Below are 14,576 nucleotides of genomic sequence, written 5' to 3'. Positions count from 1 at the left end.
CTAAAGAGTGTCTCTTCAATTTTTCCCTTTTTTATCACACTTCAGTAATTGCAATGATTTTTCTGGCTAACCTCCCTCTCCCTATCTTTTTCTGATTCTTATAACCATTATGAGATTCATCTTCCTAAAATATCGTGTTCATAATTTCACTACTGTGTCACAGAGTCTTGCAGTGATTTTCTGTTAGGTAAGACTAAACTCATCGATCTGTTAGAAGCCATTTTTCAGTGGAGCTTTCTAATCATATCCCAATCTCAATCTCTTAATGACATAGTAAAATCTCTCTATGCTAGATTGTTAAATAATTGTGATTCATTCTCTACTATATTCCCTTGCTAGCAAAATTTCTCAGTCTTAGAATATGTATCTCTTTTCTTGACAGTGATAATTTAAAGTTTTATGAAATATTTTCTAGTCTCATTTAGAATTCTATAGCAACTTCGGCCAGATTCAGATTACAATAATAACAGTCTTCACATGTATATAGCACTTTAAACAATTTTTAAAGACTTTTCATACATATTCTCACTTATATTTTACACAGACCTGTAAAATAGATAAGGCAGATGTTATCTTCATTTATGAATGGGTTAATTGAGACTCAGAGTAATTTAGCAATTTTCTAAAGCCACAAAGTTAGTATATAACAGCAGTCTTCTGACTCTTAGCTTATTGTACTTTCCTGCCTCTGAAATCCTTTTCTTCTTTCAGTCTCACTTGTAAAAATTAGTGCCCTTTCAAGTATTTCCTGCATTTCTTTTTAGTCAATTCTGTCTTTCTGACTCTATTGTGAATCTGTCTAGAATAGGATATAACTTAATCTTTTTTGTTTCCCATAGTCTTGGGTATTTAGCAGGAACTTTGTAAGTTTTTATATTTACATCTGTGATTGACCCTCTGTGGGTTGGGGTTGGAAGAAGAGTGTATATATATATATATATACACACACACACACACACATACATATATATATAAATAAAATATTGTTTGACAGTTTATTGCTAGCGATTACAACAGTTGTAGCTTGCAGAACACCAAGTAGGCTAAAACAGCTAAGGATGACCTAAAAACCTGCCAGGATTTGAATGGTGTTTCATTGACTGATATAATTCAGAGACATTTCAGGATCTTGAACAATGGATAGAATTAGTGTAGGCAAACAGGCAAGAGTAGCATGTCAAGTGAATTGATTTTTATTATTTAATATTAGGTTGGTGCAAAAGTAATTGCTGTTTTTGCCATCCATTGAAGTAATGGCAAAACCGCAATTACTTTTGCACCAGCCTAGTATAATAAGATCATACTAATTTTGACTACACAGTTAAAATATGGTATTTGTGACAGAAAGAGTGAACAATTAACTGATGTGTTTTCTTTCTCTGCAGAGGTGAGGTGTAGGATACTCCTGGCTCTTCTTGAATATTCAGGTAACATTTTGCATTTTATTTTTTTACTATTTAAGTGATTGTGGCCTAGGATCATAAAGGCCTTGAAATTTGAGGACAGTGCCTTCAACCATTTACAAAATAGAAATATGATCCCTGGCCGGGCGCGGTGGCTCAAGCCTGTAATCCCAGCACTTTGGGAGGCCGAGACGGGCGGATCACGAGGTCAGGAGATCGAGACCATCCTGGCGAACATGGTGAAACCCCGTCTCTACTAAAAAATACAAAAAACTAGCCGGGTGAGGTGGCGGGCGCCTGTAGTCCCAGCTACTCGGGAGGCTGAGGCAGGAGAATGGCGAGAACCCGGGAGGTGGAGCTTGCAGTGAGCCGAGATCCGGCCACTGTACTCCAGCCTGGGTGACAGAGCGAGACTCCGTCTCAAAAAAAAAAAAAAAAAAAAAAAAAAAGGAAATATGATCCCTACCTTCTCGAAACCTTTGGAAAGATTAGAAAAAGTACTCACATCATTTTAATAAAAATGCAAATATATATATACACATACATATATATACACACATACTTGTATTCTCTTATAAGCAAAACCATGAAAACATATATGAATAGAGATTTAAACAAAATATTATTAAACAGGAGAAAGGGAGCAGGTTTTGCTAAAGTTAATCGTGTCTAAATTTTGTTTATGAACAAGAATGTATGTAAACATTTTACAAATCTTACATTAAAACACTTTTACCATGCACTTAGTGAGAGCTCAAAAAATATTGGTAATGGAAAATGACACTAAAGGACAATTAAATATTTGATGAGATTCTAAATGGCAGATGATGGACTGTAAATGTCATAAAGGCGGGCACTATGTCTATTTTGATCATCAGCAAATGCCCAAAATAGTGGCTGGCATATAGATATTCAACAAATATTTGTGACAAAAATGAATGAAAAATTATATGAATGAAAAAGGAAAAATGTATGAAATATTTCAACAGGGTTTTCATTCAAAATGCATTTAGAAGGAAATGGATTATAAAGATTGGGAAAACTCACATGCCGTTTAATTACACTGAACAGTTTGATGTTAGCCTGCTGTGCATCTGTTTCTGTAGATTTGGAGATATATAGATATGTTGAATGAGTTACTTTTATTATTTTAATCTATTTCCCATAAAGTATGTGTATGTGTATACACAGAAATTCTATTACACTAACTAAATTTTGATAGGAATTCATTCCGAAAAATATAACCTGAATGACTACTTGTGATAGCAGTTAGTGTTTGTTGTGCTAAAAAAAATTCCCCAAACTTTGTGGCATAAAACAATGACCATTTATTATTGCTTACCTGTCTAGTGTTATCTGGGTGATTCTGCTGGTCTGTGCTAGGTTTTATTGATCTTGGCTGGGTATGCCCATGTGTCTGCAGTCAGGTGGTGGGTTGGCTAGGCACAGGTGATCTAGGGTGGCCTTGCTCACATATGTAACATTTGACTGGCTGTTAGCTGAGGTTACAGGGCTGCCTGGGCTGCCTGTCTCTCGTCATCTATGAGGCTAGCCTGTTCTCGTTCACATGGTGGATTTGCAGGATTCCAGGAAGACAGTGCAAATGTCTAAGAGCTTGTCACCTTCCGGCCCCAGCATGTAACTGGCAAGGCCAGACTTAAGGGGTAGAGACATAGATTCTACTTTTGAAGGAGAGGGTCTCAAAATTACATTGCAAGAGTGTGGATGCAGGGAGGGAAAGAATTTGTGACCACTTTTACAAAGTACCACACTTGGAAATTTTAAATTACGAATGAACCAAGTTAACCAACAGGGCTTTTTTATTTGTCCTCTGGTTTTTTGCCGTAATGAAAAAAGTTTTTACTTTGCTTTTTGACTGAGTAATAATAATGGCAAAAATATCTTACAGTTTTTGAGCTTTACTAAAAACACAATTCATGGACCTCATTTTCTTGGATTTCATTGGGTCCCCACAACCCACCACGTGAGAATATTATTGTTTCCACAGTTGTAAAGGTGAAGAAATTGACATTCTGGCAGATTAATAATAACCAGCACATAGTATACAGTCAACACTGACTTTGGAGCATCTAGAAGGTTAGGCATATTGATGTCTTATTGAATAAATGAATAAATAGTAGGTGGCAGTTTTGAAATTCAAACTTAGGTTTTCCAGTTCTGGAGGTGATTCCAGGATGCTTCGTTTTATTCATTAATGCTCAAATGGATGCTCTGGTAGGTTTTTATTTTGATTTAAATTTTATTTTTCTATTCCTCTTATGATTCTTTATTTTCCTGCTTTATTTGCTCACTCTCTCTTCCCCTCTTCTATATAGGATGACACCAAAACAGTAGCCAAAATACTTCATATTTTTGGCTGTGAAATTATGTTCATTTGAAAAGGGTAAACTGTGTCTTTTAAATATTCTTAACCTCCTCTTATTTCTACCTTTCTCTAATCTCCTTTTTTGTTGTTTATTTTGCTTTATTTGCCCTACAATCTCTGTGTTAGCATAATTTCTGAGATTGCTTTTGTGTGTCTAGAAACCATCTCATTCTTTTTAGACCAGCTAGCTAATTATAGATCTTAAACTTTTAAACAGCCAAGATTAAATAGTGTAATTTAAAACATGTTTTAGAAGATGAGATAGGTGCTTAAATACTAAAATGAAACTGAAGCCTTTTATAGGTACAAAAACCATTTCTTTTTAGTGTACTCTCATTGTGAGAAAAATATTACTCTATGATAAAAATAAATAATAAAAATCTTACTCTACAATAATAGTAAGCAAAAAAAAAAAAAAAAACCCTCAAAATCTCTGTTTTTCTTCTTTTGCTAGTAGCTGAAAACAGATGTGATTTTTGCTGTAGTTCTTTCTTATTCATAGAAAATAGGAAATGAAGGCAGTGTGCCCTGTTTATAATCCCAGCACTTTGAGAGGCTGAGGATGGAGTATTATTTGAGGTTAGGAGTTTCAGACCAGCCTGGACATCATAGTGAAGCCTTGCCTTAAAAAAAAAAAAATTAAATTAGCCAGAAGTGATGGCACACACTTTGTAGTCCCAGCTATTTGGGAGGCCAAGGTAGGAGGATCTCTTGAGCCCAGAAGTTTGAACCTGCAGTGAGCTATGATCCTGCCACTGTACTGCCTGGGTGACAGAGCAAGACACTCTGTCTTAAAAAAACAAAGCAAAACAAAACAAAAACACACAAAAAAACCAAAAATACCTTTGGTAAAGGATGGATACTTATAAATTTTGAATGGTTGCATAATTGAAAGAAAAAGACCTGGATATTTTTGCTGAGAGTTAGTAGATTTTGTTGTATTTATGTAACAAATTGTTCCTTCTCCATGAGCAATAAAGCTGAGCACCTACTCAGTGCCAAGCATGGTGCTAGACGCTGGACAAAAAGAAGAATTACAATGATAATGATACACCATTTTACTTTGTTAAGTGCTTTAAATACTTTTTATCTCATTTATCTTTATCGTAGACCTAAGAAGGAGGAATGGACCCCATTTTCCACATGAGGATCTGATACCTAAACTTTGGCGTAGAATGGGTAGTTGAAAGCGGTTGATACGCCTCTAAGGAGTGTGAGCCTAAGTCACATGCCACTTCTCTGGCCTTGATGTGCTGATGGTTCCTTGGGAACACAGACTCATAAATGAATGCCCACTGTGTTATATATTTAGCCCTCCAGTAGAAGGATGCCCCCAGGTCTATGGTGACCAGAAGAAGAGCCCCAGTACTTCCTTGGGAAGAGGGGAATTTCACAAGGGGAGATAACCTTTCAATGAGTTTCAATAGTTTGATGAGTTGACTCTTAAAGATTGATTTAAAGTTTGCTACACAGAGGAGAAGGACAAGGGCATAAAGTACATCTGGAAGGAAGGTATAGGCCAAATGTAGGCCATAGGGCATTTGGTATTTGAGAACTGCCGAGCAGTACTGTGTGGCTCAAAGAGGACAGGTCTGCGTACCCCACGCTTCTGACTGCTTTCAGATATGTTGTTTTAATGTGCTCTCCCAATAATTCTGTGAACATTGTTGCTGTAGTGTGGCATGAATGGAGGGAAGTGGTATGTTGAGAAGCTGTAAATAGAAGTTGGGGATAGGTCGCAAGGTCCCGCTTATGCCACTGTTTTCTAACTTTGTTATTCACTGTGAGATGATGACTTGTAAAAAGTTAATTTGAAAAGCTCTTGATATAATATGTACATTTTGAATCTGTGCAAACAATTCATATACTCTCTGTTGAAAATAGGAAGGTGGCAAAAGAATATCACCTCATGAAGTATGAATTTTTATTCAGTATGGCTGAGGCCCCAGCTTGGATCCTCTAGTAGTTGTTGCAGCTGTCAATTCCTGTAGGGTATTCATTCAGTGTTAAACATTTGAATTGATGAATGAATACAACTTCAAGTTATCAACAGGTTTTGCACATTGAAAAGATGACTGTCAATTGCAATCAGTTCTGATTTGATAAAGAGGTTGAAAGAAAAATCTTATTTTGGCTTAAATGCAAATAGAATATAGTAGCAGAGTATAGCATAAACATCTAAGTATTCTTCTGAGGATAAAAATAGAAGAGAATTTTTTCACAAAAGAAACTTGGAAATAATTATTTCTACCAGTGCAAAGTTATTAATCCCGGTGATTTTTGTTAAAGCTTGAAGTGCAGATCCTTCTTTCTCTAGATTTTTGCTTTTCGCTCAATATCCATAATTTCTTTCCGATTAGATTTTTATTAAAACATTGTCAAGGTATAGGTGGGAGTATTGCTGCCATATCTACTGAAGTATTTTTTAAAATTCACCCAGATTTTCTGCTTCACTATAGAACATCTGAAAAACAAAGTAATAATGTACAACAAAGACATAGGACAATTTATTTTACTTATTTAGTTTCTGTCGTGAACCTCAGTACCCTAGGTGCACACTGGAGCTAACAAGCTATCTGAATTAGCTTCTTAAGTAAAATTAAATCCAGATATTTCAAGAAACCAGAGAATTAACTCATGTCTTTTCATTTCACTTTTTTATTTATTTTTAGTGCCACTGACTCTATTTTAATCATTGATTTAGTGAACATTTGTTCAGTGTCTACTGTGATAGAAATTGTGCACAACAAAATGGTGTTTAGTTTTTTTTCTTAATTGAGGATTGGACAAAGTTCATTTCCAGTTTAAAGATTTTATAGTTACCTATAAATGCCCTTTCCTATCTAGTAGCATGGGGCACATGATATAGACGCTTAACACATGTTGTTGGTTAAATTAGTAAGCTGAGCCATATGGAATGGCCATATTCCACCATTTTAACCTACCAAAGCAGCATGTTTCTATAGTTGAGCCTAATAAATGAATATTCAGATACAAAATTAAATATTTTGAATATTTAATTATCTTTCTAATAAAATTTTCGAGAGTAGGTTTTACAGTGAAACGAAGTAACATAGAAACTAAATTATATATACATATACCTTTGATGGTTATTAAAAACAGATGTTCAATGTTCTTGGAAAATCTTAAAAATTATGCCTGTTTGGTCAATAAAACAGGAGCTCCCCACTGAATAAAGTCAGCATTTATCTCTGTGTTATACACTAATATTGATAATGCTTCTTTATTCCAGAAAAGTCTATGAATCCTTGAAATATTTAGTATGCATTTGACAGGAGGTTATTTTTCCCTTTGTTGTTTCCACTTCTAGTGGAAGTGATTTTTCAAAATATGGAATGTGTAGCTTTGTGTTTCTGTAGTTTGTATATATCCAACCACCAGAAGAAATGAACTCTGTGTGTTAGCTTCTTTCCATTTGAAAAATCTCTAGTTCAGAAGTGGCAGTTCACAGTGGAAACATATCTTCAAAGTGGGTGTATTAGTCTGTTTTCTCACTGCTATGAAGAAATACCTGAGATTGTGGGTACTCTATAAAGGAAAAAAGTTTAATTGACTCACAGTTATGCAGAGCCAGGAAGGCCTCAGAAAACTTAGAATGGGAGAAGGCAGAAGGGGAAAGAGGCATGTCTTACACGGTGGTAGGCAAGAGAGAGCAGAGAGCATGTGTGTCAGAATACAGGAAAAAGTGCCATTTATAAAACCATCAGATCTCATGAAAATTCACTCACTATCACAAGAACAGCATGGGAGAAACCACCTCCGTAATCCAATCACTTTCCACCAGGTCTCTTCCTCAACACCTGGGGATGATAATTCAAGATGAGATTTGGGTGGGGACACAAAGCCTAACCATATCAGTGGGTTAACCAAAACTCCAGTCAATTGCAGGATAAGAATCCTGTTAAACATATAAAAATCAATTCATACTAAAACTATAAATACATTGCTTATTTGAAAGAATTATAGAAATTTATATTCTTAGATATTTGAACACACTTATAGCTCATGAAGTTTAATAACACCATTCAGGAGAGATAGATTTGCTTATACCTGCAAACAATTGAACATCATATACTCTTCCCTATATGTATTTCACATTAATATTTTAGGTTTAGTTGTTAATTTTAAAAATTGTATTGATAATATTGTATTTAATTTGCCAACAAAAACTGACGAATTGGACTTTGAGTTTTGTTTAGGAAAATGTCATTGCAGCAAATGCAAATTGTGTCCCATCAGGCATAGAAAATATAAATAAATGAAGCCTTATTTTTCTCCCTCAGGTTTTATCAAACAATTTAATGATTCTAGAATAGAGTCACAATATTGATGAGGAAAAAATATTTTAATATTTCTACTATTTTTTGGTGTTTAGTGTTTTCTGTAAAGCATGTTTGCTAAAATGTGTGTGGTCATTCATAGAGGTCAAATTCACATTTTTCACATGTGTGAGTTTAGTGAAAAGATGAAATGCTAGTGAATGTAGATGCTTAACTCATTGGTTCGCACCATCTGCAACATTTTTCAAAGCATTCTCTGTGTTCTCTTCGATCACAGATAGTGAGACACAGCTCCGTAGAGACATGGTTTTCTGCCAGACTCTTGTGGCCACTGTCTGTGCCTTCTCTGAGCAGCTCATGGCGGCCTTGAACCAGATGTTTGACAACAGCAAGGAAAATGAGATGGAAACTTGGGAAGCCAGCAGGAGGTGGCTGGACCAGATAGCGAATGCAGGTGTTCTTTTTCACTTTCAGTCACTTCTGTCACCAAACTTGGTAAGGAAATCACATGACTCCCACTGTCTGTGTCAACTGTAACCTACACTGTAACATGTTTTGAAATAAGAAATAGTTATTTCTTTCCCCCGGGTTATCTCTATGAATGTGCATGCATTCAGCTACGTTAAAAGTATACATTTTTCTGTGGTCCTTCAATTTTTAATTAGTATGTAGAATGTATTCCTTCTTTGCTGATTTGTATCTCTTCTCTGTGGCTGCTAAAAGCTGAGACAGCCTCCATCTGTTACTAATTCTTGTATCCCTACCCACTGACTGGAAAAGGTCACCAGAAGAAAAAGGGTCTTTCTGCTGCTTTTCCTTACTCCCAGTCCAAGGACACAGGCTGCTGTGAAACCAAAGCTCCTATTGCGATTGATGTCCTGGAGCAGGCTTGAGAGCCAAGCTCAGAGAGCTCAAATACCATACTGCCTGACAATCTGTTTAAACTTTGCGTATGTTAAATAATTTTAGTTCTTTTCTTTGTATGCATGTTTGTCCTATTAAATCGAAGAGCATTGCCTTAATTGCTGTAGAATATTCTATGTTTATTCATCGGGTTTCCACAGTGGATATGAAGAAAGCATCTTTAAATATTTGAAAAATAAAACTGTGGTGAACTTAAGAGATTTTTCACGTATACCTCTGGTGGTTTGGATAGTTATCATCATGTTTAAAAGCAAATATGTTCACTTTAATATGTAAACGTTAGGTGATCACGGAATAGAATTGTAATTTTAAACACGAGAGCCTATTTCATCTGTTAAAGTACACATAGAAAATATAGCTACAGAGTAACATGTTTGAGTTGAAAAACAAATATGTGTCTGTATGTGTGAATTACATATGATAGGAAGCCTAATTTTTAACACATGGTAGGCATCAATTATCTGTTGAATGAATGTGTAAATAAGTAAGGCTTTATTTCTGTTGTGTTTTCCTTACTTTTAAGCTGCCATTGTCTAATCAAGTGCCGGTGCTTTTACTTTAAACTTAATTTTATTGGAAATCTCAAAGAATATGAGAAAATATTTACAAATAATATATTTGATAAGTGACATAGGCAGAATCTTTAAAGAACCCTTAAAATTCAACAGTAAAATAACAAATAACCAATTAAAAAGTATACAAATGATTTGAATAGATATTTCTCCAAAGATATAAAAATGTCCGAACAGCACATGAAAAGATGATCAACATCATTAGCCATGAGAGAAATGCAGCTCAAAACCACAATGAAATACCACAATACGTGTGATATGGATGGCTATAACACAAAAGACAGATAGTCACAAGTTTTGGGGAGGATGTGGAGAAAGTTTGTAACCCTCCTAAGTTGCTCGTGGGAAGTGGCAGAGTCATTTTGGAAACTGGTTTGGCAGTCCCTCAAAATATGAACCGTAGAGTTTCCATATTACCTAGAAATTCTATTTCTAGGTAATATCTAAAATAAATGAAAACTTACATTCACACAAAATCTTACAATTTTGTAAAATCTTGCAAACATTCCTAGCAAGATTATTCATAGTAGCTAAAAAGTGGAAACAACTCATATGTCCATTAACTGATGAATGGATAAACAAAATGTGATGTGTCCATATAATGGAATATTATTCAGCAATAAAAAGGAATGGAGTACTGATACATGCTACAACATGGATGAACATTGAAAGCATTATGCTAAGTGAAATAAGCCAGTCACAAAAGACCTCATATAGTTTGATTCCATTGTGGTGAAATGTACTAACTAGGTACATTTTAGAGGCAGGAAGTAGACTAGTGGTTGCCTACAACTGACGGTTGGGGGCAGGAAAATGAGGAGTGAATACTATTCGGTATCGGGTTTCTTTGGGGGATGATAAAAATATTCTAAAGTTAGATGATGGTGCTAGCTGGACAGCTCTGTGAATATATTAAAACCCCTGAGCTATACATTTTAAATGGGTGAATTTTACAGTATGTGAGTTATATCTCAATGAAGCTGTGTGTGTGTTTTTTCAACTGGTCTTGTGAAACCTTTAAATTTATTTAAGGAATTGATTTTAAAAAGAAAATAGAGAGGTTGCTAAGGAAAAAAAAAATTGAAGAAACCCGTAGTCTTTCTGCTTCTGTCAGAAAGGCAGAAAGAAAACATCCACCCAGGAGTGTGAATGGCTCTCTAGGAGCAGTGCTCCGGTGGTCTGTGTGTCCCTGAGAGCAAGGCACAGCCAGTGGTCACTTGGGCCTGGCTTTGGCAATGTTTGCTGCAACACCATGGCTTGTGCTGTAGCCCTCAAAGGCCATACTGTCTGGAACATTTCTTGCTTTGTGTATTTTTATCAGAATAAACACTGATTCTTCAGTCCTGTCCTTTCTTTCTAGGGTCATGACTTTTTTTTGCTGCTTCAAAAGGATTTTTTTTTAAGATAATGGTTTAGGCCGAGTGTGGTGGCTCACACCTGTAATCCCAGCACTTTGGGAGGCCAAGGCGGGTGGATCACGAGGTCAGGAGACGGAGACCATACTGGCTAACACAGTGAAACCCTCTCTCTACTAAAACTACAAAACAATTAGCCACACTACAAAGTTATTTTGGTCTGGATTTACATTATGTTATGTTACTTTATATTGCTTTATATCATCTTGTATTATATATTGTTTTTCTTTCTTTGTAGACAGATGAACAAGCCATGTTAGAAGATACACTGGTTGCACTATTTGATTTGGAAAAGGTTTCCTTTTACTTTAAACCATCAGAAGAGGAACCCCTGGTTGCAAGTAAGTAATTAGGTATTTACAAAATTTATTTGGCATCAAATAATTATATATAACTTTAATATTAATATATTTGATAAATATTTTATTAACTGAATGATTGAAATATATCCTTTTGATTTAGCAATTTTCCATCACTAATCTGACAAAGGCAGTATTTTAAAAGTTATATATTCAGAGAAGTAGCAATATGTATGGTTTAATGTCCATATCTTTTACTTTCTGCAAGTTATCATTATTTACTATTTCCACATTCCCATAAATATAGTTAAAATATATCGATCAGTCTAATAAATCTCCAGTAGTTTGTTATTTTTTTATATGTCTCTTGTTTTTTCAAAAGTACGAGTATCATATGTATTAGGCCAGAAGGTGTAAGCTTATTCAGGTTTTATTTCTCACATTCCTAATGTCTAGTACAATAAATAAGGACTCCATACATTTTCATTTGATTCATGATCTGACTTAAGATGATAATCATTCATTTATTCATGTATCAAAAGCTCCTTAAATGCCTGCTTCTTGCCAAGATGATTCTTGGTGTTGGATTCAGTAGAGAACTAAACAGATAGATATCTCTCATGGGGATTAAGTTAAGGTGAGGAGAGATAAATAATAGGCAAAATTATTTTATAATAAATTAGAAGGCAATTATGTGAAAGATATATAGGGAAACAAAAGAGAGCAAAAGATACCAATGAAGGGGCAGGTGAAAGGTTGCAGATAATGAATGGGGTAAGGAGGAATCTTTACCTAAAAGGAGAGCAGAACCCTGAAGAGGTTGAGGGAGGGAGTTGTGGAGGTGTCGGAGGAGCAGTGTCCCGGGCTCACTGGACTCTGAGGCTGGAAGCAGACATGGCATGCTCTCAGGATAGGAAGTTGGCCTACACAGGTGGAGTGGAGCCAGTGAGGGGAACAGAAAAAGAGTTGGAAACAGCAAGGAGGCCAGACTATGCAGGGCCTGCCAGCTGTTGAAAAAGCTTTGCTTCCTAACCATGCCATTGAACAGATGAATTATGGGATGTGACTTCCATATTAAAAGGCTGTCTCTGACTGCTGTGTTAAACAGACTACTCTGGGACCAAGGGCAGAAGCCGAGTGATCAGTTAGACGGCTACTGAATGATCCAGGTGGGAGAGGATGGTGACTTGGCCTGGAGGGTAGCTGTGGAGATTATTTAAAAATAAAGCAGTGTCAATGCTGTTTAATTTATGAAAATAGAGAGAACAGAATATTATTAAAGTTTCATTTCCTCTGATGAATGAGGAAGAGAACAAGAAGTACAAAGTTAGAAATTTAGGTTGCATTTATTCAAGGATTTTTCTGGCAGAGGGTATTATTTGATAAGGATAATATTATTTGAGTAAATTGTGTGGTTTTCTGTGGATATGTATAGAATAGGATATATTTTCATTTACTTGAATAATGTGGGCATAGTTTTGCTGCAAGCAGAGAGAACTCTATTTTCATGATATAACCCAATATGTTGTTTAAAGTTTTGCCTGAGGAACTATAAGTTCACAGGAGTACTGTTTTCCATGATTCTATGACATTATTGGCAAATGGTCTGTTGAACAAGAAGGAGAAGAACCAATATCATAAGCTTGATAAAATACTTGCTTATTATCTACTGTGAAAGATTTAACTTTGAAACACATACTAAATATAAAAAATAATTGAGCCCATGTAAGTAATAATAGTATGTAAATGTAGATGTCACTATAACAGATACAGGCATTCTGAATATATTTGGCAATACATTTTAATGTATCTCTTCAAAGTGTAACCTCAACTTCTGAAAATAGTTCCCTAGTGAGGGGCTGGTTCCAATGCTGCACTATTGAACACTAAAAAGAGTGAAGATAGGAATATAATTCTTATTTTAAGTTGATGCAGGAAATAAAATTATTCTGTAATCAAAGGTCATCACATCTTATTTAAGTGGTGTAAGGAAATGAAGCTTTATTATGCATTGCATGTAGTTTGATCTTCCTGTTACTTAGATGCAGAGAAGTCAGATTCACTAATTAATTCCATATCACTGGGATGGAGACTAGTTGACTGCATACCTTTGAGGGAGGACTAAGTACAGAGAGTGGGGACGCATGAAGGTGTAAAGATACCACTGGCTTTGAAGTCAAGAAATCCAAGTCCAAATCTTGGCTCCATTCTTATCTTTAAGCATGAGAACTGTGGCTTTCCCTAACTCACAGGGTTGAGGGACTTAAATAAGATAATGTATTTGAAAGACTCTAGCATCATATATGGCTATGCTAGTATTCAGTAAGTATTTGAATCCACCCTTCTTACTTAATTACTTTGCTTCTTCTCAAAAGCTATATTTATAGCATCACCTATAATCTCACTTTTGCATGAAAAGAATAATGAGATTCTGAAGAATTATGGCATGCCAAGCAAGTAGAACTCAAATGTCTTGATTAAAAACAGTTTGTTTTCATTGAAGAAATAATTATTAAATATGTATAGCATGCTAACTACTAAACTAAGTTCTAGGGATATCATGGTGTGCAAATGAAACAAGGCTTTTTTGGCATGGAGCTTAGACGCTAATGAGAGATACAAAGAAGTAAAAGGGCAATTTGACCACTTTGGTAATAAGGGAAGTACAAGGTGCTTCTCATGTCTTATTACACAAATCAGTGAAGGAGTAATAAACTAGCTAAATGGTAAATTATAATTAAATTTATTTTGTGGAAAATCTGCATCAGTTTAGGAGAATAATGTAATGACAGCAGGTCTTCTTTTCAACGGTGATATGGGTAATTTTATAGTAGTTCATTATTAGGAAAATGAATATGTTTGAGTCCCCACTATCCTTATATGGGCCAGGCATTGTGCTTGGAGGTGTGGATGCCATCATGGATGAGACAGGCATGGTTCCCATCTTCATGGAACTGACGGCCTAGTTCGGAATAAGGAATTAGGAATCAATAATGAATAAGGAATGAATAATCAGCAATCAACAAGAAATCAATATAAAGATAAAACTGTGATAAATCCTATGAAGGAAATAAGCAGATGCATAAAGAAAAAAGATGAGGCAGCCCTTCAAGGGGTGACTGGTGGAGGATTCTCTGCAGAAGTAGCTTTTAAGCTGAGATCTGAAGGATAAGAAAGACCCAACTCTGCAAAAAGTCAGGGAAGAACAACCCAGGCAGAGGAAACTAACAGCTTCTTAGTCGAAGACTTATTTTGAAACTCATGGGCCCATTCAAT

At 35.5% G+C, this 14,576-nt stretch overlaps 1 protein-coding gene across 1 annotated transcript in view; it reads left to right on the top strand.

Annotated features, from left to right (window-relative positions):
* Positions 1-14,576, top strand: part of PREX2 (phosphatidylinositol-3,4,5-trisphosphate dependent Rac exchange factor 2) — a 283,120-nt gene that overhangs the window by 170,393 nt on the left and 98,151 nt on the right. Inside the window, exons 31-33 of the mRNA XM_050802148.1 lie at positions 1,386-1,427; positions 8,368-8,585; positions 11,240-11,342. Coding sequence (XP_050658105.1) covers positions 1,386-1,427; positions 8,368-8,585; positions 11,240-11,342 — 363 coding nt within the window. The remainder of the gene's footprint in view (positions 1-1,385; positions 1,428-8,367; positions 8,586-11,239; positions 11,343-14,576) is intronic.

This window comes from Macaca thibetana, chromosome 8, assembly GCF_024542745.1.
Source record: "Macaca thibetana thibetana isolate TM-01 chromosome 8, ASM2454274v1, whole genome shotgun sequence".
NCBI lineage: Eukaryota > Metazoa > Chordata > Mammalia > Primates > Cercopithecidae > Macaca > Macaca thibetana.
Note: the sequence above shows the minus strand (reverse complement) of the source record. Positions and strands in the feature narration are given on the sequence as shown.